Raw genomic sequence first — 26,919 nt, 5'->3', positions numbered from 1 at the left:
TACAGGAGAGTCTCTAACAAAATGAAGAGAGAGAGAGAATATTAAATGATGAGGTGGATACATATAGGGCTAGAGGTTTGGCTGGTTATTTAAAACCTTTTATCATAAAGTGTGCAAAATATTTCAATCATCCCACTGGTTTTTTTTATTGGACACCTTTCTCATGGTAGGTGAAACTTTTAATGGCTGTTGTTTTAACGTTCCGGCTTTCTCCGCAAAGAGTAACGACCATCTGGACTAGTATATAAAATCGCTTCTTGTAGACACTGGCGTTAACGGAATAACATTAATTTGGCCAAGGAATGCAGCGCTGGTGATGGTGAGAAATATTGACCAATCCCTCGGTGAGGGAAATTAATATAAAAGGCAATTTGATGATGTCCCCTGAGCATTTGCTCATTATATTTCCAGTTTGCTGCTGTGTATGGTTATGAAGCGGGGAATGTGAAGAACGGTGACAGGTGCAACCCTTAGAACCAAACTCGAAGCTGCAAAGGGTGGCAGAACATGGCAGCCCGGCTGGCACTTGGGGCTCCAGGAACAGCCATATAACTCCGGTGCTGAAAGACCCTCCATGGCTGCCAATGCCGCTTCCGAGCTCAATATAAGGGTGGTGGAATTACCTATAAAGCCTAATGCTTGGGCCAGATAACCTAAAGGACCGCCTCTCCCCGTACTTCTGCTGCCTCGCACCCTCAGAACGTCTGGGAAGCAACTACTGAAGGTGCCTGGGGCTATATTATCCTCCACCACACGGAGGACATTCTCCACAGCTGCCCCAGCCCTTTGGAATAACCGGCCCACTGAGCCTCCGCTCGTCTACCACCCTGGCCCAATTTCAGGAAGGACCTGAAAACCTTCCTGTTCCACAGGCATTCCGCCGAAATAAAATCCTGTGGCCTCCCTCTCTCTTACCGTGGCCAAGAGGTTGGGCTATGGGCTTTTTGTTTGTCTTTTTATGGTTTTTTTAATTGGCTTATGTATTTTTTAAATTGTTTATATATTGTACTGTGTTTTTAACTTGATGTAAGCTGCCCGAATCGTGGGAAGGGCGGGAATAATAAATAAAAATTTTTATTTATTTAGTTATGAAACTCAGACCATAGTACAGGTGGATTGTTCAGTCAAGGGAAGCCATGGTCCTTACTATGCAGAGCAGAGATGAGTTGATGACAGCATAGCTAGGTCTCCATTCTAGGGGTTACCATAAGTTGAATCAGACTTGATGGCAATTATAACATTGCATTTGTTATAATATGTGAGCTGGAATAGGGTCCCCACTTTAACTTTTTGCCTCTAAACCTCTTTGGCCTCCATTGGTGACCCTATATTTAGCATCCTTGAGAATGTTGTCCAGGGAAGACATCGAACAACCCAAAGACCATGCAGGGACCTGTCCTTTTCCCCTCATGAGGCCATTAAGAACTCTGGTCAATGAACAGTGAAGATGCGTTCCTCCCAGTAGGGTAAATTCTGAAGTCAGTAATGGCATTGTCTCCTTTACATCTGTTTGCTAGTTTTAACACTCATTCGAACTAAAGCATACCACCCAAATACTGTAATTTCTGGCGGTATGACTACTTGAACAATCTGTTGTGGCTGATACAGAGGGGCGGTGGGGCAGGCCGGGGGAGGAGAGGCTGCGGAATCCAAGCATGGCTTCTGTTTGGTGACATCAAGGCTGTCTCTGTGCTGCTAAGTACGGCTGGCAGGGGCTGGGCTCATAAGGCATTTGAAATTAAAAATTTTACCATACTGAAATAAAATCTGATGTTTTTTTAAATTTTATTTGGTTTGCATTGGAAGAGGAGTAGTCTTAATGGCGAGTATACCAAACTCTATATTTTAACTGGAAAAGTTGGGAGTCGTCTTATACGCCCAGTCTTCTTATATGCGCCGGAAAAAGGGTAGCTTTTTTTAAAAACCAACTACAATGTTTCTTCACGTTAACGGAATTAAAAGCCAGATAAAAAAAAAATGTTTATTTAATGTTAACCTCATCACTGGAGTTCACAACAATGTTACACTGTGAATGCAACTATTTGTTTCCATTTCAATATAGTATATTTAAGCCATCTTTAACTGCTAAACAAACGAAATCCCATGATATGGTCATCTGTGGTAAATAGGTCCCAAGATTTAGTCACTTGCCACGTAGCCCCTCTCCCCAGCAAAAAGCAATGCAGCAAAAGCAGTTGTCGTATGCTCTGGTGATCAACAGGATGACCTCATTTCAGGGAAATTGAACTATCTTCCATAGGAGGGACACACTGAATACACTGGATAAGAAGCCACCTAAAATAACAACTGTATGACTCTGAAAGTACCACAAGGGCATTTCCTTCCTCAAATAGTGTCAAGCCAATTGGAAATAAATAAATAAATAAATGCCTATGTCCTTTATTTTCACAAATGTAAAATTATCTAAGAACAATTTCTCTTTAGAATTCAAATTGTAACTCCAGAAAAGAAATTTTCTGGAATAAAACATGGACTGTTAACAGAAACATTTCCTCCAGTGAAACACTCTTAATAAACAATAAAAGGGGAAAAGGGATTCGTATGAGTCTGTCAGAAATTATTTAATGATAATTTTATTATAAAATAAAGTAAAATTTTAAAATAATAAACTGCCAAAGTTTTCAGATAAAAAAAGTTCAATGTAATAAATCAAAACAAGGCTTTCAAGAATGTTCAGTATTTTTACAAATACTGTGAGGGAAAGTAAGGAGGGGTAGCTGTGTTGGCCATTTAGCAAATACAAACAAAAATCCATCAGTGATACCTTTATTGTCCAACTGAAATGCACAATATACTGTTGCAAGCTTGAAGCTCCATGGGCGTCTTTATCAGGCAAGATGTTATAAGATGTTTGTAACATCTTGCCGGATGAAGAAGCCGATGGAGCTTCAAAAGCTGGCAACAAGTAATTTGTGCATTTCAGTTGGAAAATAAAGGTACACTGATGGATTTTTGTTAGGGAAAAAGATGACACAACCCCTTCAGGAGTAGCTGAGCAAAATAGAATTCAGAAGGGTACAAAATGAATGGGCAAAGACAGTTGCTTTTGCGGCAATAGGTTAACAGGCGGCCACTCATCCATAAAGGAAACATACGGAGAATATTTCAAGATATTTTTTAAAATTTTTTTTTGGCCATACCTGTAGAATCCTACAAGCCTCACCAGGACTGTAATAATGATAAGTGTGCATCTGATTTTTGTAACCCAGGATAATGTTTTATGTAATCTGATGAGATGGACTGTAATAGTCCATGAAAAACCTATGTCATAATCAATACACTGGTCTCTGTGTTTTTCAGTATGTTGTGAAGCCTTAATTACTTTTTAGGCAACAATGTATGACTGTGGTTGAGAAGGCATTAGTCAGCGTATAAATCCAATGTATATTCTTGGGAGGGCAGCCCCAATTAATATAATGGATCTTTAATTAAACTAGTGCATGGGATTAACACACGTTTTGCCTATATTTTTCACTGAGCTGTTGGTGATTGCAGTATCGCTTTTCTCAACACAATGAAAAAAACATCAGAAATACTTGGGAAATGCATCCTTAGGAATAAAAAGAAAATGTGTAAGCATTGCCTTTCTAGAATTAATGGTCATTCATCCAGGGAGAGTTCTTTAAGAAGAAAAAAGACTGTTTTCATTTATATTAATAGTCCAAATAAAGCACAACTCTACTTGTTTAAAAAAAAAAAAAATACTAGAGGAACTGATACTGCATTTGCTTTTTCTTTCTGTCAGAGGAGTTTTGGCTTTCTATTAAAAATTACAGAATATAAAGTTAGTAAAGAGCATATTCCCTGATTACCCATTGGTGAAATTGGATGGAAGACGATTAAATCTGGAACAGATGATGTTCAACCAGCTAAGGCACTAAGAAATGAATGGGTCTTAAAAATTCCAACTCTGTATGTTGGCATATGCTACATAAACCTTCAGCTACTTTGCCCAATGAAACAACTCAACAAAAGTCCTGACAAACTTTGACTAACAGGGTTTTTATTAATACGACTTTATTGCTAAAATTGTAAAAATGCACAGTAGTTTCTAAAGTACAGCAGAAGCCCACGTCAACATAAGCCATAAAACAGAGAGAAGAATCGTTGCAAGCATCTTTGAGACACCTGAGTGATAGAAGTTGTAATCCCAGTTTAACCTCCAATGTCTACAAGATCACTTGGCCCTACTGGATTTGTGAGACCAACATGGCTATGCCTCTGATAGTCATAATATAAAACGTGCTTCTGCTACTATGTTTCTCACTTTAAACAGATACCTTTTACTTACGTAAAAACAGTGAAAACGTGAATGAAGCAACACAGAAGTCACAACAGCATGGGCTATGTTGATTCCACGCTGTGTATATTCACAACACTGCAAAAAGAACACTGAAAATATGTGCTTGCTTTTTGTTTTTTTTTAAAGAAGAGGCATTGGAAAGAATAAATAATCTGGGAAGATCGTTTTTGAGACCGTGTGGTGCAGGGGTTTGGAGCACTGGACTATAATGTCTGGAGATCAGGGAACTCAGTGGGTCACCTTGGGCAAGTCCAACTCTAAGCCCCCAGAGGAAGGCAAAAGCAAACCTCGCTTCTGAACAAAATCTTTCCATGAAAACCCTGTGTAAGGGTTCAACTTAGAATTGCCATAGGAGACAAATACATGCATAAATAGTGGAATAACATTTAATGTAACAGGTTTTACAGGTCACAAGCTGGTTTATTTGGGGGGTGAACACCCAACGTGTAACCATATTATATCTTTTCTATAGTCATGCTGGGATTGATAAAAACTTACATATAATATATTACCACTTGTGATAGGTGATGCAGTGAGAGTGTGGTGAACACCTCATTGGACATGTAGCTTGCAAAGCTAAGCCTGAAACTATTATTTGAATATGTTAATTCTTCTTGGTCTTTTCAAAATGGTTTCAGTATTGCACTTCGTTTTTCCAGGTTGACTCCTAACAAAGAATATGCAAGCGCTAATCCTTAAGTCTTTGCTTGTGTTCTATGGTTTTTCTTCTGCATTGAGCTGCTATCTCATCACTTTCTCTTGATCTCACCTGTACTACTGTGCTTTAGGGGAGATAATAGTATACTTCTAGGGATGCACTCATGTTTGCCACATCTTGAGATTTGATCACACTTTATGTTGAGTCTACATACCTTTATATCCAGCCATGAATGACAAGCATGTAAAAAAGCAGAAGGGGTAGCTTGAAACTGAGGCACACTGGCACCACACACTCCACTGCTGAATTTGCCACAGGAGTGATAAATCTGATTTGTTTTTTTTTAAGAACAAGGAGCATGCTCCCTGTATGGTTTCTTTACAAGTAGAATTAAGTTTCTAGGAAACGTGTAAAGCCAAATGAAAATGTTTGTACATATGTTTACGGGTAAAATATATTCAAGTTCTATTCATAACTAAGATGGGCCTACCTAGAAGCAAAAGGAAATATCCAATTAAATATCTGTAAAAAAAAAGAAAGTAGTTGGTATGATGCATGAGAACTGGTGGGGAACAGGAGGTGTAAATTACGCGCGGGGGAGGACAGGGCTCATGCCTCCCCTGGATTTCCCAGAATTTGGGCAAAGACCACCCCAGGAAACCAGCTGTTATGTGTTTGGGAGTAATCTAAATTACACTCCAGGGATCCCTTATAACTCATTGTCTCTGAGTAAAGGAGATTAAAGATACCCTTTCCCCCACTGTAATTCCTAAACAGGCAATTTTTGTCCTACAAGGCCTGAGGAGGGTAGAAGAATGAATCTGGGGAAAGATGTATGGGGTGCAATTTTAGTTGGGCAGAGTATGAAAGTTAAACTTGGGTAGAGTTCAGCTTTCATCAGCAGAACAGCAAACAACAAAAGTGAGGGTCAGACTATTATTTAAAATCGCTTCCTAAGAATAAAAACTTTCATTCGTAGTTTTAAAAAACAAAAAATAACAACTTTAATAAATAATACATAACAAACTAAATCATACCTAAGTAGTGATGGTTTGGGAAAAGAATGAAAGCTCACACCATCTTTAATATAGCAGGAAAGAAACTACAAGCAACTGCTTACTGGCTGCTGACTGCAGTTACATTGGCCCTTGTTATACGCTGTGTATAACAAATTCGTGTATTTCAAGCCCATTATATTACATAGCAAATGGTGTCCCTTATAAACAATGGAAAATCAAGGTTTGAATTTTGAATTTAACTTTTTTGGAACATTTTCAAACCGTGTATTCTTGAATCTCTGTATAAAAATCCGTGTATAAGAAGGGCCAACTGTATTAGACTCTTGGAGAGAGAGAGCTGTTAAAAACTGCTTCAAGATTGAGTGTCAGAAAAATATGATAGACAAAATGAGAGGAGAGAGGGAGTCTCTATCTATATATATGAGGAAGGAGAATGTAATGCAAAATTTTCCAACAAGATGAACTTGGAGATGGCTTTTGTGTCTGGAAAAAGAGATCTGTTGGGCAACTTAGGAGGAAATTGTTGTTTGCTGTGTTTATGCAGAATAAAAGGGGAAGGTCAAAGATTTTCTTGGGAAAATCTTTATGAAGAACTATGGAGGGAGAATTTCCTGGAAGGTTGGGAAAACAGAGCGTTGCTTGAACTCCCCCACCACTGAGGCCTCCTGGGCTCTAGAAGACCTGCTCTGCAGCAGGAGCAGCAGTTCTTTCCTGATAGTTTGTAGCAGAAAATTGGAGAGAGAAATTTTTTCCCCTGTTCCCATGAAACCCCACTGCTCTGGGTAGTAAAGAAGTGAGAAGTATGTTCATGTGTTGGCAGTGGGAGAAGCAGTGGGTGTGTGGTGGGTGGGTAAAAGAATAGGGTTTCATATGCAAGAGAATATTTTACAAATCCATTCATCTGAATGTATTATTACAGTGGTCCCTCCACATTCCTGGCTTTGACACTCAGTTTTGATTGTTTGCAAGGTCAAGCCACCATGTGTGCACATACTCCTCCTCCCTTCCTCCCCTCCCAGCCTTTTCCCGTGAGAGGAAAAAGCCCAAGAAGGAGCAGCCATGAAGGTTGTGTGCAGCAACCCGCCCCTTTCCCGGCTGGATTGGTGCCTTCCCCAGGCACCGATCTGGCCACGAAAGGGGAGAGGATGGATACACCCCAAGCTCTCTTCCTGCATGGCTAGGAACCTTCTTTCCCAGGCATCCATTCGCCTGGGAAAGGGTCTGAGAGGGGGTGGATTCACACACACCAAGCCTTTTTTCAGGGTGTATGGGTGTCCTGGGGAGACAGGCACCCGGGGGTGGCGGAAGAAGAGGAGCATGGCTCCTGCTCCATCCCCCCATCCCCTTAACTGGCTTCCTTGTGAGGAGGTAGGTTAAGTCATGCCTCCCCCATACATCTGCCTCATGTTCCAACACAACTCTCCACTGTCTCAGGTAACTTCCTGTCATAAGCACTTCAGCTGTACAGGAAATAACCTGTTACTATCATCCTTGGCTTGCTGTTTATATTTGTTAATAAATGCATCATATAAAGACGATGCATCAATGAGAAGAAACATGTTCAATATCAGCAGAATGATAGACAACTGAAAAGACTTTTAAAATAGTACACAATTATACATTCATGGATTTACACATATGCTCTTAGAATACTATTTAGGTGACCTTAGCTGTCCCAGCGGGATTGCAGTTTTAAGTTAGAATTCTCGGAGAGTTTCAGTCCTTAACTGAATAGATGCAACAGACTGCGACCACTGAAAACATCTTTAAAGCATAGTGTGATAAACATATGTAACTTGAAGAAGCGTTTATGGTACACAAAGGCAATTTAATTAGTATAAAACCCAGGAGCCGGTGCATTTTAAGCTCATATACATTTCTTTTAGGAATAAATGTATAGTTTGATTCTAAAGTATATATGGCAACTTCTGTAAAACTCATGCATACATTTTACCAGCATAAAAGAATCATGTAACTGTTGAATAATGTAAGCAATATAAATTTTCTATGGCTTTATGCCCAAGACTAATTAATCACTTGTTTAAGAGTTTTAACACAGGAGGAGGAATAAAAAAGAAGAAAACTGAAAGATAATATGCATCCGTGGAAGCCAGCCCTAAATCAGGTCCCTAAAGAAAAACAAGCAGAACGCTAAATCAGAAGGTCATGAATATGGGTCTACTGTTGTCTATCATCCATGAGATGATAATAAATTAGACCATTTGAAAAGAAAACTGTTAGATCAACATTTCCTACAGTTGCCAGATATAGAATAAAGAGTAATGGAATGATTCACTATCAGAACTAAAGTATATTATATTCCATGCTAAGAAAAGCACACTGGCCTCCAAATGGAAACTCACTCACAGCAGCTAGAAAAGGACACAATGCACATATTATTTATTCTTCAAGTTGATGTTTGACCTGTAGCGATTCGTTCTAGTGAGAGTCAGGCTTTATTTGCTCCAATACCCATCAATGTGATTTTTTAGCAGTCTATGGTATTCACAACTCTTCTTCAGCACTACATCTGATGGGCAATCCCTGGAAGATATACTGTATCGAGGAGGGTAGGTGGCCTGTCACTGTTATATTATTTTTATATCAGTGTTTATTTCTATAACACTGTAATGGTACACTCGTTCTCTTCAGTGCTACCAAGAATGGGGCCTTTTCATTTCTTTCTTTCACAACAAATCTTGCTACAATCCTGTTTAAATTGTGTATGTTGTTATATTTGCCAACTCAAATGTTTTCTGAAAGATAACACGTAGCTGGGAAGTACAGAAAGGGAATCTAAACACTTGGAAGAGATAGCAGCTCACCCTAGGCAGAGACAGAACATGTAGCTGGGAACAGCATAAGGAATCTAAAGATAGCAGCTTAATCAATGACCCTGAAGTGGTGTTGGGTTTATGTTTAATACCCATGAAAAATACCACCTGATGATGGTCTTAGAAAGGTATGGCCTAGGGGTGGGTATGAACTTGGAGAAATCTATAAAAACACAAAGACATAAGGGGGAGCTTCAGCACAGACCTTCAGGCCTGAGGTGCCATATTCCTGCGGTGGCTACAAAATGGATCCACTTTGCTGACTATCTCTCTGGGGCTCCCAGTCAGCTGAACAGAGGGAGTTGCTTCGTATGATTTATGCATATTCTTCTTTACAGCTTACTGAGTGTATAATAAATCACAAGGCTTTTGTAACCCACATGGGTGTTTTGTATTGCTTCCAATCACAGAACGGAATTTCCTTGTCCTTTGGCAAGACAATACTCACAATGAGTTGATTTTCTTGCTTCCTTATTCACTGTCCAGCTTTTCACAACCATCCTAGAGTCAGGGAATACTATGACATGGACCATCCTGAAATTATACGGTTTTCAGCAATATTTTTACACTTCAGGATCTTGCCTAGTTATTTCATAGCTGCCCTTCGAAGTCCAACTCTTTTTCTGATTTCTTGACTGCAGTCCCTCCTATGATTGATGATGAGCCCAGAAGTATGGAAAATCTTGACTGGTTCAATGTATTCTTGTCTACTTTAAAGTATTTTTTCTTTTAATATTCACTGTAACCTTTCTTCCTTGACTTTCTTCAATAATCTTTCCAAATTTTTTGTTATTTTCTGCTATTATATGTTATCTGCATATTTTAGATTTTCTCTGATTGTTTAATGCCTTCTGTGTCTAATCCTGCCTTTATGTATGAAATTTTGGCATAAACTGATAGGGTGATAGATGAAACCTGTGGCTGAGCTCCCTGTCACTGGCAGCCATTCTGGCTGGTCCATATCTAACCTACACAGTAGCCCTTTGGTCCCAGGATAGATTATGCATCAGGGCAACCAATGTTTGTGGTACATCCATTTCTTAAGAGCGTCCATATTTGTTTATGATCTATGAGTTCTATCTGTTTGCTTGCTATGGATCTTATCTGACAATCAAATTTTTTTACGTAGTCACACCTGGGAAATTTCTCACTTAATAATAGTGGTAAGAGTTGTGGAATTTTGAGCATCATCTGGTTGCAAAGGGAATTAATCCAATGCTCCTGTTGATTACTTCAGTTTCTGGTGCCCTTTTCCCACCAGTGTTGGAATGTTGCGTGAATGTTTCCAGTCTGGGGACCACTCTGTTTTCTGTATTTGTTGACAAATTTTAGTTAGAACATTGGCATGCATTCTGGTTCCTGGTGACTATTTCTCTTATGAGCTCTGAGAGCAGCTTCTACTTCACTTCCAAAAATGTGGAAGTTTGTCATCATTGGGTTCTTTTTAAAATGATTCTGTCAGACCTATTACAGGGGTAGGCCAACCTGCGGCCCCGACGAGCCGGAGGCGCCCAGCGAGGCCTTGGGACTGGCCCCAACCCGGTCCTGCCGCTGATTGCCGCCGGGGCCTTTGGCCTCATCGCGCGCAGGGGCAATTGTCTATAGAAGCCCAGAAACATGCATTTAATTAACATTTTTAAAAAATCAAGCAATTTTTTTTTTGGCGTATCCTCCACTTTTTAAAAAAAGTGGTCCCACCATTTTGAAAATTTTGTCCTACATTCTTCTCCCGGTTTATTTTTATTGTAAATTTTCAAAAATTGTTTAATTATTTATTTTTTGGCTTCTCGGCCCCCCAGTTGTCTGAGGGACAGCAACCTGGCCCCCGGCTCAAAAAGGTTGCCTACCCCTGCCCTATTACATTTAATTTATGACTAATAAAACCTATATTTGAAGGGGCCTTACTTTAGGTAATAAAATTGGAACACACTATTTTTCTTCTGCACTTGCAATTGATTAAACTTGTGAGCAAAGTTGAAAGAAATTGCACCCTAACATTGTGTACAATATTCACACGCAAATTTCAGCTGTCTAGGAAGATAGTAGTGTGTTACAAGTTGCCTTTGATCAATTGTTAGTCCAAATAGTGTTAAATCTGTTGGGGAATCATTAAGTGGAAACTTATGTAAGTTCTGCTGATTTAAACATGTGGACTTCTAGTTGGGAGTAAACGTGGATTAAGCCCTCAGGTGACAAATGTTTATCTACATTCAAACAGAAACATTACCTTATCTGAGATATAAATGACAACTGTCCGTGCAAACTACAAACTCAATTCTACAGAATATCTGCAGCTATCAGCAGAAGGAATTTGGATATTGGTCTAGAAGGCTTGCTCTTGCTACAACATGTGTAGGGTTTTAAATTAATACTACTCCCACACAAACAAAACAAACAAAACAAAACCCGAACCTGGGACACTCAAGGAGGCCTCACCAACTTTCCTTTCCCCTGTTATCAGCCCATATTTCCTTGGAGGAAAAAATATTCCCTTGAAGGACAGGCTGTCGCTAGCCCCAGCAAGCCGGTGTGATAGCCATTGACAGAAAGAGGTAACACCTAGTTTTCCTCAGCCCCCCACCCCCAATAGAAAGCAGGAAATCAGACAGCATCTTTTGACAAGCCCACCCTCCTTCCTCTTGGAAAGTAGTGCCACAACCTGCATAATTCCTAACAGAAGGTAAGAATGACCATGTAGAGCCATTATTCAAACCCTCCAAACCCAGACTGGAGATGCGTAGAGTCTGCAATCTGGTACCATCTCCTTTTGTGTTTAAAAGAAATCTGAGAGGAAGGAGAGACTAGGTAAGATTCTCCTGATAAATAAGGCATCTCTCTCTTTCTTCCGCTGCGTAAATGAGTTCATATGTGTGCATGTATGGAGGAGGGCAGCTTTCTGTCTGTCAAAAGTTATTAACATCTGTATCTAATTACAGAATTATTCCAAGCTCAGTCAGTATCTGCGGAAGTATCAAAGAAAACTGGTTGGCCAGTACTGAGAGCCTGACATGTGTTTCCAGAAGTCTTCGCTTATCTTTTTTTTTCCAGGCAGGAGTTAGCAAGACTTTTAAACACTCTCAGAAACTCTGGAACACTACTCATTCAAATAATAAGGGGGCCAAAAATCTATGACTGGGTAAGCAAGAGAGATACTTCAAAAGTATATTTTGCTAATTCTGGCACAAAGGGGGGGCTGTTCTTTGAGCAAGATAAATTGGTTCTTGAATAGGGGTGTTGAGTCGAGAGTCAACGTATGGAGGTCACTTTATGACAAAACATTCTAATCTCGAATTTCGCAAAGACGCTACGGGATATCAATGAAGATGCAAACAGTATTTGGGACATGGTGGAAAAGGAGTGCAAGCTTAAGAAAATATTGCAAGTTGGTTATAATTTGTATTATTTGTGATTTTGTAAGCCATTCAAAGCTTGGTTCAAAGAGTGACCAATAATATTTGAAAAACAGTAAATAATTAAGAAGTATTTGAAAAAGGCACAACGTCTTACTGAAAAGTATAGACTGGGAGGAGGAATCAATGAGTTCTGCTAAGTTAGTTTGGCTGGTCAGATGATACGCTATTCAGTATGGGAAAGCTGGCATTCCTATTGTATAAAAACAACTGTGAGGCTGTACAGACCGGCCATTAAAGGCTGGCCAGGGGGCGAGTCGGGGCATGGCATCCAGACGAGAGGCCCCAAACTCTGTCCCCAGGCGGGCGTGAATGCCCATGTGCCGCCCACATGGTGCATGGCATCACGCACTCCTCTGGCTCTTCATCTAGATGACGCGCGCCTAATGGAGCGTCAAAAAGCGTGTGGTGCTGGCAACTTGGTGCCCGTTCCGTGGTGCAGAAAGGAGCCACTTTTTGGCAAGATCGGGCCACAAGTGTGTGGTTGCTGAGCAGCCCCGATCTGGCTCTAAAAGGGGCAGTCTGTACAGCCCCTTCGTGTCAGACAGATAAGATGGGAAGGAACTGTAGGGTTTTAAAGGAGACAAAAATAACTGTACTGTAAGGAACATTTTTATCTCTAGAACCGGCTCTATACAACCTGTTGTGAGACTCAGTTTTTGTAGCCACACTGCAAAATAAAGCAGACTGACCCCAATTTAACTGTTTGGCTGGGTCCATTCTGTGGAATCCTGGGATTTGTAGTTTGGTGAGGCTTCACCTGGGTCTATTCAGAGTGCTCTGTGGCTCACCAAACGACAAATCCCAGGATTCCACAAGATAGTGTTTGGGCAGATAAAGTGGTATCAAACTTATTTTGCAGTGTGGCTAGACACTCAGGGTTTTTTTTTTAATAATGTATGTTAAAAAACAATTTCTAATCTTGTTCAACTTTTAAGTTGAACACAAATTCCATGTATTTTTGTTATTTCGGATTAAGAACAGTATCCCTTGTGGTTTTTCGAAGTCGGTACACTTGCATGCTCACTAATGAATGAGCTGAGGTATGAGAATGTTATATTTTTGCAATCTTCCTCTGTGCAATTTATAGAAGTCTCTTTCAAGTACTTCTGCAATGCCGCGCCATTTTCCATTCATTCTGCAAATAACATTTTATCATGTTAAGTTGATTTTATAACTTCTTTTTCATGACCCAATATGGTAGTTTTATGTTCTCAATGTATGTATCTTCCATCAATGTTTTTGACTGTCACCCAATAAATTTTCTTTAAGGAAGAAGTTGCAAGCTGTTAGTTGTGTATATGGATGTGTCTATCACTATACTTACCGCGATGCAGCATTAATCAATATTTATAACTGACATCTCAAGTGTCCATATATATAATCTTATTATCGTGACAAAGTGGTATATTTTAATAGATGCAATCATGATAGTAATTCTGTAAAAGACTAAGTACTTGGACTTTTACTCTTGTTATGCAAGTTCCGTGTGATAGAAGTATCTTAATTTACTATAACAGAAGCCTAGCTAATAATTTATTGTAACAGAAGAGACTATGTTGAAAGCATCTGGTTAATAAGTTAATGCATACAAACAGTGGCCACTGCTAAAATAAGAAAGTTGCACATTCTTTCCTGGTGTTTAGAAAAGGATGAAGGTCTAACGGAATAATCATGGTCAAATGTCCAACTACTTTCAACTTTCACAAAGTTTCAGCCAGCTAGAAATAATTTAAATCTTCTAAGGACTGTTTATAAATGTACTGGTAACTTATTTTTAAAACGTTTTATTTATTTCTGCCAAATAAAGATTATGGTTCTTACATAAGAATTGTAATAGTTTTCTGAATCCAGCCAATTCTGGATATTTTGACAAACTTTTCTGGGTTCCGACAGCAGTGTGTAGTTGTACAATCCTACACTGAGAACAGAGCAAGTGCAAGTGGGAAACTGCAACAAAATGGTTATGTTGTACAACATGTTCAGAATTAAGCTAGGCCGATGTCTTGGCTATGATACTTCAAATCTCCTCCTCAGTTTTCCAATGCCCCGCCACTTAACATTCCAGGCCCCTGAACAGTGCTCATCAGCCATGTTCATTGATCTGTTCTGGGCTTTTATTTCTTCTTATGCATGATAGATGCTCTACATAATTTGACTACATAAAGAGATCAACACTGGGATAATGAGTTCTCTGGCATTAATTATCAATAGAGAGGTTAGTAAATATTTGCGCTGCATCAGAACATGCTAACCAATGTATTTTGTTATCATTTGAAAATACTATATATTATATGACACACAAAGTGGAGATCTGTGTAACAGTGCAAGTGTGTAATACAGTGCGCCCGTGCCATACGCGGGTGCGCCATACGCGGCCTTGAGCATACGCGCTCAAGCCGCGGGGCGTGCACGGGGAGGAAGGGCGGTGCGTCCCATTCAATTGAATGGGCGTGTGCGCCCGTTGCGCCCTGCGCCGCCGCGCACGAGCCCCATTGTTTCCAATGGGGCTCGAGTATAGGTGAAATTCGCCTTACGCGGAGGGATCCGGAACGGATCCCCCGCGTAAGGCGAGGACGGACTGTAGATCTACTAGCTCAGTCTTTCCCACTCTATATGCCACCTCTTCCCCAGTACACATAGCTAAATCTGAACAAATTAATTTATATATTAGCTGCCAATACATTAACTGTATTATTTATACAAGAAGTAACCGAACCAGAAACAAAATTCATACATTTACTTTTTAGAAAGTCAAAGTATGAATTTCAGGAGGTTACTATAATCTGGTTACTTTTACTACCTTTTCATAGGTTTTCAGAACACACTGTGAAAAGTCTAAACTACCACCACAGTGAGAACAAAATGCTTGTTTCAGCAAAAACATCTATAACTTGCTATGAAAATACAAGGGAACAGGAGAGAGACCAATGTGATTCAGGCTTTTGAAGAGAAAGGAATCTAACTAGTGAGACTATACAGGAAAGTATATCAGTCTTAAATAATGAACTGAATAATAAGAAGCTATTTTATTTGAAACTTGTAACTCTTTACCTTTTGATATTCAGTAATGCCCAAGGAATTCCTGTGGGCGTGTTAAAGGCGGGAAGGAGCTTCTCTCCTAGTTCCACTGCTTTCTTTCGAAATATCTGTAAAATTATAATATGCAATGGTCATGTGATATCTGTAAAATTATAATCAGCAACTTACATGTAACCATATTTCTGATTTGACCAAGAGCTACAAATCAAGCTCAGTTCATACATTATAATGTAAGCCACTAAACCATGGTATGTAGAATTCAGAATGTGCTAGAGGTGCATGTACTCTTTTTTTGTCCTCTATAACAATTTCATCAGCATTTGAGGTCATTGTAAAAGGCAGAATCAACAGTGAAAGAAATATGTTTATGTTCAGATTACATTCTCAAACACTGCATGTTACAATCTGCTAGGAATTGTTATCTTTAAGAGGGGAGATTAATATGTGGGGGGGGGGGGGGGGGGGAAGAAATATCTTGCAAAATATCCAAACAAATTTACAGTACAATACAAAATTTAAACAACCTGTAACCAAAAAAATATAAAAAAATAAATCCTCATAAATATGTAACAAGAAATGAAAACAGTGTATTTCAGCAGACAGATGGAACCAGGGCAGTTAAATGATCTTTCATACTTAAGATAAATCCAGCTGTTTCAAAACAAGCTTTTTAATAATCTAGGTTTTCTCATTCTTTTGTAATAAAAAATACTGGACAAACAGCAGGGCTACTCTGCAATTTTCTCAGTCGAATAAAAAGTAGGTTGAACATACAATTTAGACAACTTAACACATGAAGTTACATCAGTAAATCTCTATGTATAACCTTTGTATTACAAGAATCAGAAAGTGTTGGCTAATGCCTAAAGTTAAGGCTTAAAGTGCTGGCTACACATAAGAATCTTTTCTTTTAAACTCCAAGCAAAGCACTCAAAGCACTGTAAATCTAAACTGAATAAGGTTAGCTGAATGAAAATTTGGATCTGCTTCAAAAGGATAAGATTGTATTGTTTTCTCATTAAAAGCAATGTCTACTCCCATTAGCTGATTTAAGGCTAATTCAAGGAACAGAAATAATCCAGTTTCACTCCACTTCAACTGCCATGGCTCAGTGCTATGGAATTCTGGGATTTGGAGTTTGCTGTTGAACCTGAACTCTGACAGAGAAGGCTAAATGTCTCAGAAAACTACCATTCCCAGAATTAAATAGCATTCAGACATGGCAATTAAAGTGGTGTTAAACTGGATTATTTATGCAGTGTGGCTGCAGCCATAGTAAAACAAAGGACAAATTCAATTTATTCTAACTGAAGACATAGGTTTAAGTTTTATTTTCTTCAATCCAAATAAGCTGGAAAGATACGTCATTATTGCAGAAATACCATGTAATCTTTTAAGTAACAAACCAATACTCTATATATGCATGTATAAATTCAAACATTTTAGTCAAAAAATCAATGCAAAAATGTATAGTTTGCATTTCCCCCCTTTGTTTTAAAATGTAATAAAAAGGATGTTTTTTTTTAAAATTGATTAAAAAATTTTTTGTTGACTTATCAATGGGCCAATGTAACACTTAGCAAAAAAGGAACCATCTCCTTCTCTGAGTAGTGTAGTGAAAAACAAGAGCTTAGTCTGCTCTGGGAAAACCTAAAAGGAGCACCAAACCCCTCTGCTCTCTCCACTGTGGTGCTGATTCTGACCTTTTTTGGCAGCTCTTTGTTGCTTCTCCCTGAAAGGAGGGCGGTTGGTGATTCTTTTAGGTTTTCTCAGGATGAACTAAGCTCATGTCTTTTACCACTGTACTCAGAGAAGTAAATTACACCAATGTTCTTCCAGTGATAAGGAACTGAGCTGTGAAGATTTGAATAAGATAATTATTTGTGTTTGTCTGGCAGCTTTTTTTGGTTAAAATCTGGCAAAATTATCACATTAAGGTTAAAGGCTGTAATCACTGCTAACATAATCGCCAATATCTTTACTTTGCCTTTGCATCCTTTTTGGCACGTGCTTGTTTTCTTAGCCCTGGCTGAGTCAGGTTACCTCCCCCCACACATTGCACAGCCATGATTTACTGTGGTTCCCTCTTCATCCAGCCTTCAGGGTGAGCATAAATAGTTTTACCTGTCAAATTGTGTAAATTCTTTGGCAACCTTTTCCTTTGCTCAGTCCTTTACAGCCTTTGTTACATGCCTCTGTTTGACCCTTGACTTAGGTCACATCAAAATTCATAATTCTGGCCACAAACCCTGCCCTCAACTTAAACATGAGGTCAACTTATCCACAAGTATATACATTAAATCCAATTGTTACAACGTAATTGGAATTTACTTTTTTAATTCTTATTCTCTGTCACTAAGCAGTTAAAGTATATATTTTTTTTATTTAAGGGGGAGCAACTGGAAACTTACAACTTTTTAAACCATATTAAACTTAGGTCAAGTCAGATCACCTAGTTACTTTCAAGATTCTAACAAAATATGTTTATAACATAGATGACTACACAATATAAGGATTTAACTAGAGCATTTAACTGGACTTCCCACTTATATTTCCCAGCAATTGCTATACAGAGATTGGTATTCTCTGACTGACTGATCTGGCTTCAGACCCTTTGCTGCTGGAATGGAATGGGGCAAGGAAGAAAACTGGGTGCGCAGACACTTTATGATGATGTGATAGGCCTGGGCTGCTATTTAAGCCCTGCTTCTTGTTTGGAGAGATTTCCCCTGAAACAGCTCCATTCCCATCCTCCCAGTCTCCAGTAGATGAGCTGCCTGGCTGGCAGGAAGGCAACTTTTTTTTAAAAAAAGTCCTCCTGCTAGGTCAAGTTTTTTTTGAGGGGGGATACTCTACACAGGCTAATTGGTTTCTCCTTTTGGATGAATTGTTACTAGAGCTGCTACTGTTTAAATGGGTCAACGTGATCAGGTTTGAGCCCCAGGAGGCAAATTGTCACAAGTGACTGGTCATTTTAGAAACCTAGGGCATCACAGCTGTGGGATCTGGGCCCAGGATATAGATTGCCACTGTCATCTTCCTGAAGAACCCACCTTTACAGTTGTGAGGCATAGGGTTGGGATGCTTTCTCTCAAATGGATTTTTACCCAAGAACCGAAACATGAATCAGGTCTGTTCGACTGAAATCACTGTCTATATTTCACCCTTCTGCAGGTCTTTTGTCATAAATTCAATAAACTGTTGTCCTAGTTCAACCCAATAGACTGTTCTCTGCCTCTTATTTCCATTTCAAGTTGCAAATACTACCCCTAATACAGAAGGTAACTTAGGGGCTATACAGACCACTCCAAAGGGGCAGTCTGCAGCTGCTCCTTTACTGGCTGATTCGGGGCCACGGCAATCTCACGCCATGGCCCCAATCTGGCCTCTGGAGAGCGCAAAAAAAGGAGCCACAAAAAGCAGCTCCTTTTTGTACCCTCCAAGGGGAACCATAGCTGCTGCAACGTGGCTTTATGACGCCCCTTTGGGGCTGCATCAGGTGGATGCAGCACTAGAAGGGCATCATGATGGTACACGCCGTGTGGACCGGTGTGTGCCAAAATGTCACAATGGGGGCAGGGCTAGGGTGTCCAGCATGCGGACGCTGCACCCTAACTCTACCCACAGGTCAGCACAAAGTGCTGGTCTGAATAGGGCCTTACAATAACCATGATTACCAGCCATTGATAGCAACAAACACTCCACAAAAAGAAAAAAAGAAAAAAAAAGGGGGGGGGAACCACTTAACAAAACAGTTCCATTGATGAACTGCTCTTATTTTAAGTTCCTTTTAATGTTTAGTAGAAATCTACTTCAATTTGGAGAAATGGAAAAAAGAAGAAAAACATTTGGTAACAAATTTGCTTACAGCAGCAAGATTAATTATAGCAAGATGTTGGAAAACAAAATAAATGTAGAAGCGGAGGATTGGTATAAAGAAGTATGGAAATTAGCGATTAATGATAAATTGACATGTAAATTGAAAGTAAAAAAGGACTATGGCAAAGAAATGATTTTGAGGGGATTTGGAAAGAATTTATTGAGAAAGTATTGAGAAAAGAAGACGGAAGATTATCTCCACGAGATGAACTGAAATTTTGGATGGACTATAGGGATGAATATGGCTCTGAGGAACGGGAGCACTGAGGTGAAATATAAAATAACTTCTTAAAATGTAATAGAATGTAGGAATATATTTATATATAGAAAAAATAATAAAAAAAGAAATCTACTCTCCTGTAACTTAAGTCCGTCCTACCCTCTGGGGCATCAGAGGACAGAATTGCTCTCTCCTCTCTGTGACAGCCCTTGGGAGGTATTTAAAGAGTGAAGTCATGTCACTCCTCACTCTTCTCTTCATCCAGCTGAGCATATCTAGCACTTTGAACGTTTCCTCATATGTTTTGTTCTCTAGTACCAGTCCAGATTGTGGTAAGAGATGGATATAGCAAATATAGAATTTATTCAGGACTCTTTATAATTTCTCTGCTTATTAAATTTCATTATTTATTAATTGTTTCAGCCAATGCAGATATTACTGAATTCCAAAATTGTTATCCCTTGTCTCCATAAATCTATATAACTTGAAGTTATTTCTGTTTCTGTCATTATGAACAAATTTATATTTCTCTTTTTATATTAAGAATCCTATTGACATTATCAATGGAAGGAACAGTTTAAACTGGGGGAAAAAACTTTATTCCTTTCCATTTTCTGACAACTCATGTGCACAACATAAAGGCTCAAAGACAACTAAGATCACCATCTGTAATAGTAAGAGAAATGACATATGCTTGTATAAAGATCTAGGCAGATCAAGCATATACAGTGAACCCTTCCCCTCAGGGGAAAATATGTGGACACTCTAGCCCCATATCATTCAATGGATGGCAATATGCATGCACAAGCATGTGCCCCTACCATCACTGAGGCCACCTCTGTGATGTTTAGTGTGTTAAGAAATTACATATGCTTGTATAAAGAATCTAGGTAGAACAGACATATACAGTGAACCCATTTTCCATGGGGGTTCAGTTTTGCTCCCCCTAAAAATGGGAAGAAAACGTGGACACTCTAGCTCCATATTTTTCAATGGGCAACCATATGCATGTGCCCCTACTGCCACTGAGTAATAAGGGATACGGCAATCTGTGGACAATTAAAACTGTGGATTGCTAGCCTGCCAATAATAATAATAATAATAATAATAATAATAATAATAATAATAATAATATATTTATGTTTCCCCGCTTCTCCCGGTTGCTAATATAATGGGCCCACTGTATAAATGGATTGGAATCCACAATTCTTCTCAGACCGCCCTAACTTTCTCTGATGTAGAGTTTTAAAGTGTTTTAACAGATATCTTTATTAGTCTGTCTATTTATTAGTTTGTTTATTTAAAATTTACTGTGTTTTATTCAAACATTTTCATGCATTGTAAGCTGTCTTGGATTCAATCTTAGGTGGAAATACATAAATAGATTATGAAACCCAACTTATAGCAACACATTTACTTTTAACTGTTTACTCTGTCATTTTATTAAAAGCACTTTCTACACAGTCCTGTAATATATATAATTGTTCACATATTTAATCATAGCTAGGTATTAACCCTTATCACACGCCACAGAACACACCACCTGTGATTTTAGCAAGGCCAATAAACCTGACCTTTTCATAAAGGGCAAGTAGTTCTTTAACTGGAAGCTTATTTTATCTTTTTATTCATGTGAGGGAAAGTGAACTGGTATGGTAAAGACTTAGTAAAATGATCGCCATACTAGATGTGTTCTAGTGCTCAAAATTTTTGTCACCTTCAGTTTTGATGCAAATAAATCATTTTTGTATTGGAAGTCCATTATTCTTTCCCCGCACACCAGACATGGTCTTTCATGACTAGAAAGAGTGGCTGTATTCTATATATTAGTATTAGACAACACAAACTTTATTTGTTCTGATAAGGTGCAATTACTCTTTTAGAAATGGAAAGCAAACTGCAATCTAACCATTCTAATTTGTAATAAAAGTTGAGCAGTAAATGGTAAAACCTAAACTTACATCTATTAATAGAATTTCTGTTAACACCTGAGCAGGCTGGCCTTAATAGAGCAGACTAAACATATGCTGTTGTGTAAATATTGCTACACTTTCATATACAAATTAATAATTGTGTCACTTATAATTTTGTTTTAAGAGTCTTCATAAAGGACAAACAATAATCAGCATGAAAACATAGAAGGACACAATAATGCATATGCAGGAGTGTAGCAATAAGGCATTTTTAAATGTTAAAAGGCTGTTTCATGGACCTATACAAAGAATATTTTGGGAGCAAAGGTGGCCCTTCTATTCCACAGAGTTACACTGGAGGACCTACAAATGCCTAGAGAAGTGTTTTATCTAGGAATTTATAGGTCTTTCAATGTGACTGTATGGTCAACCTCTGACAAAGTTGTGCTGCAATACCTATAGATTCTCAGAGATAACGTATTAATCAAATTGGCAAATAATCAAATCTGCAAACTTGGGATTTCAGAATACCTGGTACTCTCTAGATGCTACAGAGCAAACAATTCTTGCCATATTAAGAGAAAATATTTCAGAGCACTTGTGACTGTTGAAGACAGACTGTAGTCTTAAAGCAGAATTAAGCATTTAAGAAGCAACCAAGAGACTGTAACCCCTTTCCTTCAGTTCTTCCCCTTATCAGGATCCGACTGAATATCAACTCAGTGGGGTTAAAATACTGCTCCCCCCTAATTTATGTTAATATTTAGCATCTGTAATGTCAAAAGAAGTTGGTGAGATTTTTTTAATGAAAGGAAGGAAGTCTGCAACCCTACACTTCCTTAACTCTGGGAATAATAATTGGCCACAAACACTTGCAAAGATAGAATCTAACAATTCACCACAACAGTCCTTGGAAGCAGATTCACATATTCAGAAAAACCATGTGGCTCAGCTTCTTCCAGAAGCATCAAGTTATTTCAAGAAATGAGCTGCACGATGATGTTTTAATGTTCCTACCCTGGTTTAAAAAACAAAACAAAACAAATAAACTAAACCAATCAGCAGATGGAGAAGTACCATGTCACAGAGAAAGGTTCTCACTTCACTGGGAAGTTTATAATGCATGCTTATTTTGAATGTTCTTCATGAAGAATGATTATCATAGTCAGTTAATCCATGCCTTTGCTACCTTTCTGAGTGTTGGATCCAACACTAGGAATTTATTCAATGTACTCTGCTGATTTCTTAAGTGGCGGATTTCAGATTTTTGTTAGGTCTTCCTAAGCAGATATCACAAGAGGAAAAATATATAAATCAGGAGCATGGTCTTCTTCCCCTAAAAGCAGATTTACAGGTAATCTCTTCCAAAATACAAAAACCTACTAATTGCTACTAATGCTGTGCGAGTAGCAGTATTCCTACAACTAATCTCTCAAAGGTGTGCTACAGGCAGTTTTCCAGTCACTCTCACAGAACTTTGGACTTTAGTGTTAAAGTTAGTTACTATTTATGACCATATATAATCTTACCTCTTCGCCAGAAAGATAATATGCTGAAAGCAGCCCACCAACAAAACGAATGTTCACTTCAAAAACAGAGACTTCTGCATTCTAGGAATACAAATACAGTTTAAGTTTCAAGTTAATTTTCAACATCAAAAGGTTAACCAAATGCCAATGGAAGTTTTCAGTACATTTTAATGTATTTTTCTTGTACAGCCCTAACATAAAGATGATACTATGTTTCAGTATTTTAGTTAGAAATGTGGCCTGTATTATAGAAAGAGAGCTAGTTACTAGGAAATCTCCCTTGCCTCTAGGAGCCTTAGCCATTCTGTTTTGAATTCATTTTTGTCAGTGTACAAATTAATTACACAACAATGAAAAATTATTAGTATAACTCAAGATGCGCAGACAACTGTTAATTTGGAACTGCACCAACTCCAAAGCTTTACAAAGTAATTAATCTAGATATCATAGAATCCATCTGATCCTGGTGGAAATATTGGAGATCATCTCATCCAACCTTTCGTTCAATGCAAGCTCTCCAATGCAGGACGCAGCTACAGCATTCCCTAGATCTTGTGACCAAGCCTCTGCTTAAATACCTCCCGTAAAACCACCTCCAAGATGCTTTTGTCCCCTGCCACTGCTGAATGGCTCTCTTCCAACTAGGTGGAATCTGTTGCTCTTCAGTCCCCTCCCTCCGACTGCTTTTAGTCCTGCCCTCTGGAGCAAAAGGAAATAAGTCTTTTCCATCTTCTGCTCCCAGAAACCGCCTGAGAGGATTGGGCAGGAGCATTTTTGCCATGTTTTGGGCCCATGGGCCAATTTAATGCCAGAAAAAGGCATTTTTAGCAACAAAAAGTGAACACAACTCACTTCATGTTTTAGCCTGTCCTGTGCTTAAATTACCCAGGGTCTGTGTGGCAAAAAAAGTCCCTCTGTGGTCCCCAAGAGTATTTGATTGCAACATCCCTACTTTGTACCTAATGTACCATAGGTTGTCTATTCCTGAATATATACTGACATTCATACAGCAGGAAGAGAAAAGAAAAAAGAGTTCCTGAGTTCCCAAAGTGGTATTAACTCAACTTGACTTCCATTTAGATTAACCTCTGACTGAGGCCTGAAACATTTGGGCCAAAAGGAGCGGCTCCTGGCTGCTTCGGTGGCTTGTCATCCAGATGATGCCCCCCCCCCCCCCCCAGTGGCTGAAAGCTGCTCCAAGGTAGCCCGAGGCCACCAGGAAAAGGAACAGAAAAAAACAAACACAAAACAAACACAAAACAAAACAAAACAAAACTCTGCCCATTTGGGACCACAGTAGTGGCCTGCTTTGAGAGTGGGCCGTACAGTAAGCACAGTCCCTGGCTGATTGCAGCCTGATTTGCCAGAGGCCACTCCTTGCTGCCTGTCTCCTTCACCTCTGAGTAAAACATAATAAAAAACTGAATTTGTAATCAAAGGATTTGTGAACAGAGCTGGGGCAGTGTCCCTGCTTCCTTCTGGCAACCATCAGGAATGGAGGGAGTTGGGCCGAAGTGAAGGAAGACAACTGCATCAGAGGAAACAGCAGCAGCTGTATAGTATATTATGAAGTTTGAGCAACTCTGGCTCAGAAAACTCTGTGTGTGTGTGTGTGTGTGAGTTCATAGGGGCATGGAAAGGCTCACATGGCCTTCTTTTCTTGCTCATACCACTCAAGGACTCTGACAGGCTCTGGTGGTTGATCTAGTGGAGTGACCACATGGGACTGAAAAGGAGGGGATGGAGCTCAGCTGGTCAGTGACTGCTTTCTCCATTCTCTTTTTCCAAACGCTCATGCCCAACCTCCCCAAAAGCTGGTGAGAATTGTGAACATATTGGCACGTGTCAAGACTCTCCCTCCCCATCTTGTGTTTCCACAGCTAACTGCACGCTTGCAGCTGACAGTCACAAGAGAAGGCCAGTGGTAGAGCTCCTGGCACCCATGTGATGAGAGGCAAACAAACTAAGTAATATTAAGAGTCTTAGAGTCCAGAACTCAGAGCTTTTAACTCTAAAAGCTCATAACATTTCTTCAAGCCTCTGTGGACCCTAAGTACCTCATAACCCCCTGGGGTCCGCAGACCACAGGTTAAGGACTGCTGGTTATGACATCTGAAACTTTAAATGTTTTGAGACTTTGATAATTGAAGATCCGCCTCTCCCTATATAGATTTGCCTGAGGCCTGCAGAAGGGGCCTCCCTTGTGTTATCCAATGGGGGCAATATGAAGTGGGAGACATGAGGGATGGCCTTCTAAGTTGCTGTGCACTGAATGTAGAATGACTTCCCCTTGGAGGTCTGAATAGTGCAGTGTTGGTTCCTTTCTTGTGCCAAGCCAAAATATGGCTTTTTATTAAAATCTTCAGGAAATGATTTGTTTCAGTGTATACATGTATATCGTTTTAAACTGTTGTAATTTTTAAATGAGTTTTAAACTGTTGCTATGTTTAATGTTTTTATTTTGCTTTTAATGGGGAACTGTTTTTAATTGTCTATACTGTGGGCAGCCCTGAGTTCCTATGATAAAGGACAGAATATTCCAGTGTATCTGGATGGATTAAAATGAGCTCCTTGACTGTTCCCTTGGATATTATCACATTAAGTAACAAAGACTAAACTTTGGCAGCAATCCAATAGAAACTTACATGGAAGTAAATGACATTGAACTCAAGGACTTAGTTCTGAGTAGAGATGTGGAGGACTGGAAAAAACTGGAAAATCTCAAAAATCCCCATTTTTTTCTGAAGCCTTTTTTGTCCCCCCCCTCCTCAAAATAGGAAAAACTGAAAAAAGAAAAAAAAAATGATTATGGAATGTTTTATTTTAGCATAACAAATAAAATATTTAAGATAAGGTATTAATATAATCTCCAAATCATTTCTAAAAACTATGTACACTATCAGATTATTCTAATTTCTGTGTACTCAATGAGGAGGACAAGCAAGTCCTAGGATACCCACTGAATTCTCTAATGCAACCAACAGTAAGGTGTACTTCTTTCTTTAGAGGGCACTGAAAGTATCTGGTCTATGTTTGGAAACATACTAAATAAAGAAATATACTGACATGTGAAAGAAAGGGTGGAGAAGCTTGTTTCAATCTGGGTAAAACTGCAGTTTTTAGAAGTCCATGATAACTATGGTGATGACAAACATGAAGCAGATGCAGAGGCTGAAAATGATAACCAGGGCTGTATTTGCACTGAAGAAATAATGCAGTTTGACACAACTTTGCCACAGCCAAGTGCTATGGAATTCTGGGATTTGTAGTTTTACGAGACATTTAACCTTCTCTGTCAGAGAGTTCTGCTGCCACAACAAACTATAATTCCCAGAATTCCCTAGCATTAAGCTGTGACAGTTAAAGTGGTCAAACTGGAATATTTCTGCAGTGCAGATGCAGCCCAGAGCTTGGGAAATGAATCTGATTAATTTCATGCCTATTTGTTGAATCTATTTGATACTGTGGAGAGGAAATATAAATAATTTTCTGTGTCACTAATGTTGATTTCTTCTGAGTTTATTTATTTATTCATTTTACCTTCTCCACATAAACTAGCAAAACTAAAGTTCAGGAGATTAATACTCCATTTGTTATAAATAAGTTTTTTTTAAAAAAATAAAAGTAAATTCCATTCATAATAATTGTTTGAATACACCATATTTTAATATACCAATTGTGATAATTTCATGCCAAATCAAATTGTACATACAGTGCTCCCTCGGGTTACGAAATTAATTCGTTCCGCGGCTAATTTCGTAACCCGAAAAACCTTCGTAACCCGAATTGCCATAGGCGCTAATGGGAAAAAAACAGCGCCGGCGTTTTTTCGTAACCCGAAAAAACGTTCGTAACCCGAAACAATAAATCCCTATGGGATTTATTCGTATCCCGAAAAATTCGTAAGCTGGGTAATTCGTATCCCGAGGTACCACTGTAGTCATATTTAATGTTTCGAAAGAGAGTGACTTTCAATCTGTAAAAAGTACTCATGTTGCATTTTTAATTTTTCTTAAGATTTCAATTCCCCCCCCCCCCCCCTCAAAAAAACCTTTTCCCCATGACTTCAAAATTTCCAAAAATTTTACATC

General features: G+C 38.9%; 1 protein-coding gene across 1 annotated transcript in view; it reads right to left on the bottom strand.

Moving 5' to 3' along the window:
- Positions 1-26,919, bottom strand: part of MAN1A1 (mannosidase alpha class 1A member 1) — a 79,553-nt gene that overhangs the window by 19,276 nt on the left and 33,358 nt on the right. Inside the window, exons 4-5 of the mRNA XM_042454093.1 lie at positions 22,829-22,909; positions 15,300-15,394 (exon numbers count right to left, since the gene is read on the bottom strand). Of these exons, the coding sequence (XP_042310027.1) occupies positions 15,300-15,394; positions 22,829-22,909 (176 nt within the window). The remainder of the gene's footprint in view (positions 1-15,299; positions 15,395-22,828; positions 22,910-26,919) is intronic.

This window comes from Sceloporus undulatus, chromosome 1 (genome assembly GCF_019175285.1).
Source record: "Sceloporus undulatus isolate JIND9_A2432 ecotype Alabama chromosome 1, SceUnd_v1.1, whole genome shotgun sequence".
Taxonomy (NCBI): Eukaryota; Metazoa; Chordata; class Lepidosauria; order Squamata; family Phrynosomatidae; genus Sceloporus; species Sceloporus undulatus.
Note: the sequence above shows the minus strand (reverse complement) of the source record. Positions and strands in the feature narration are given on the sequence as shown.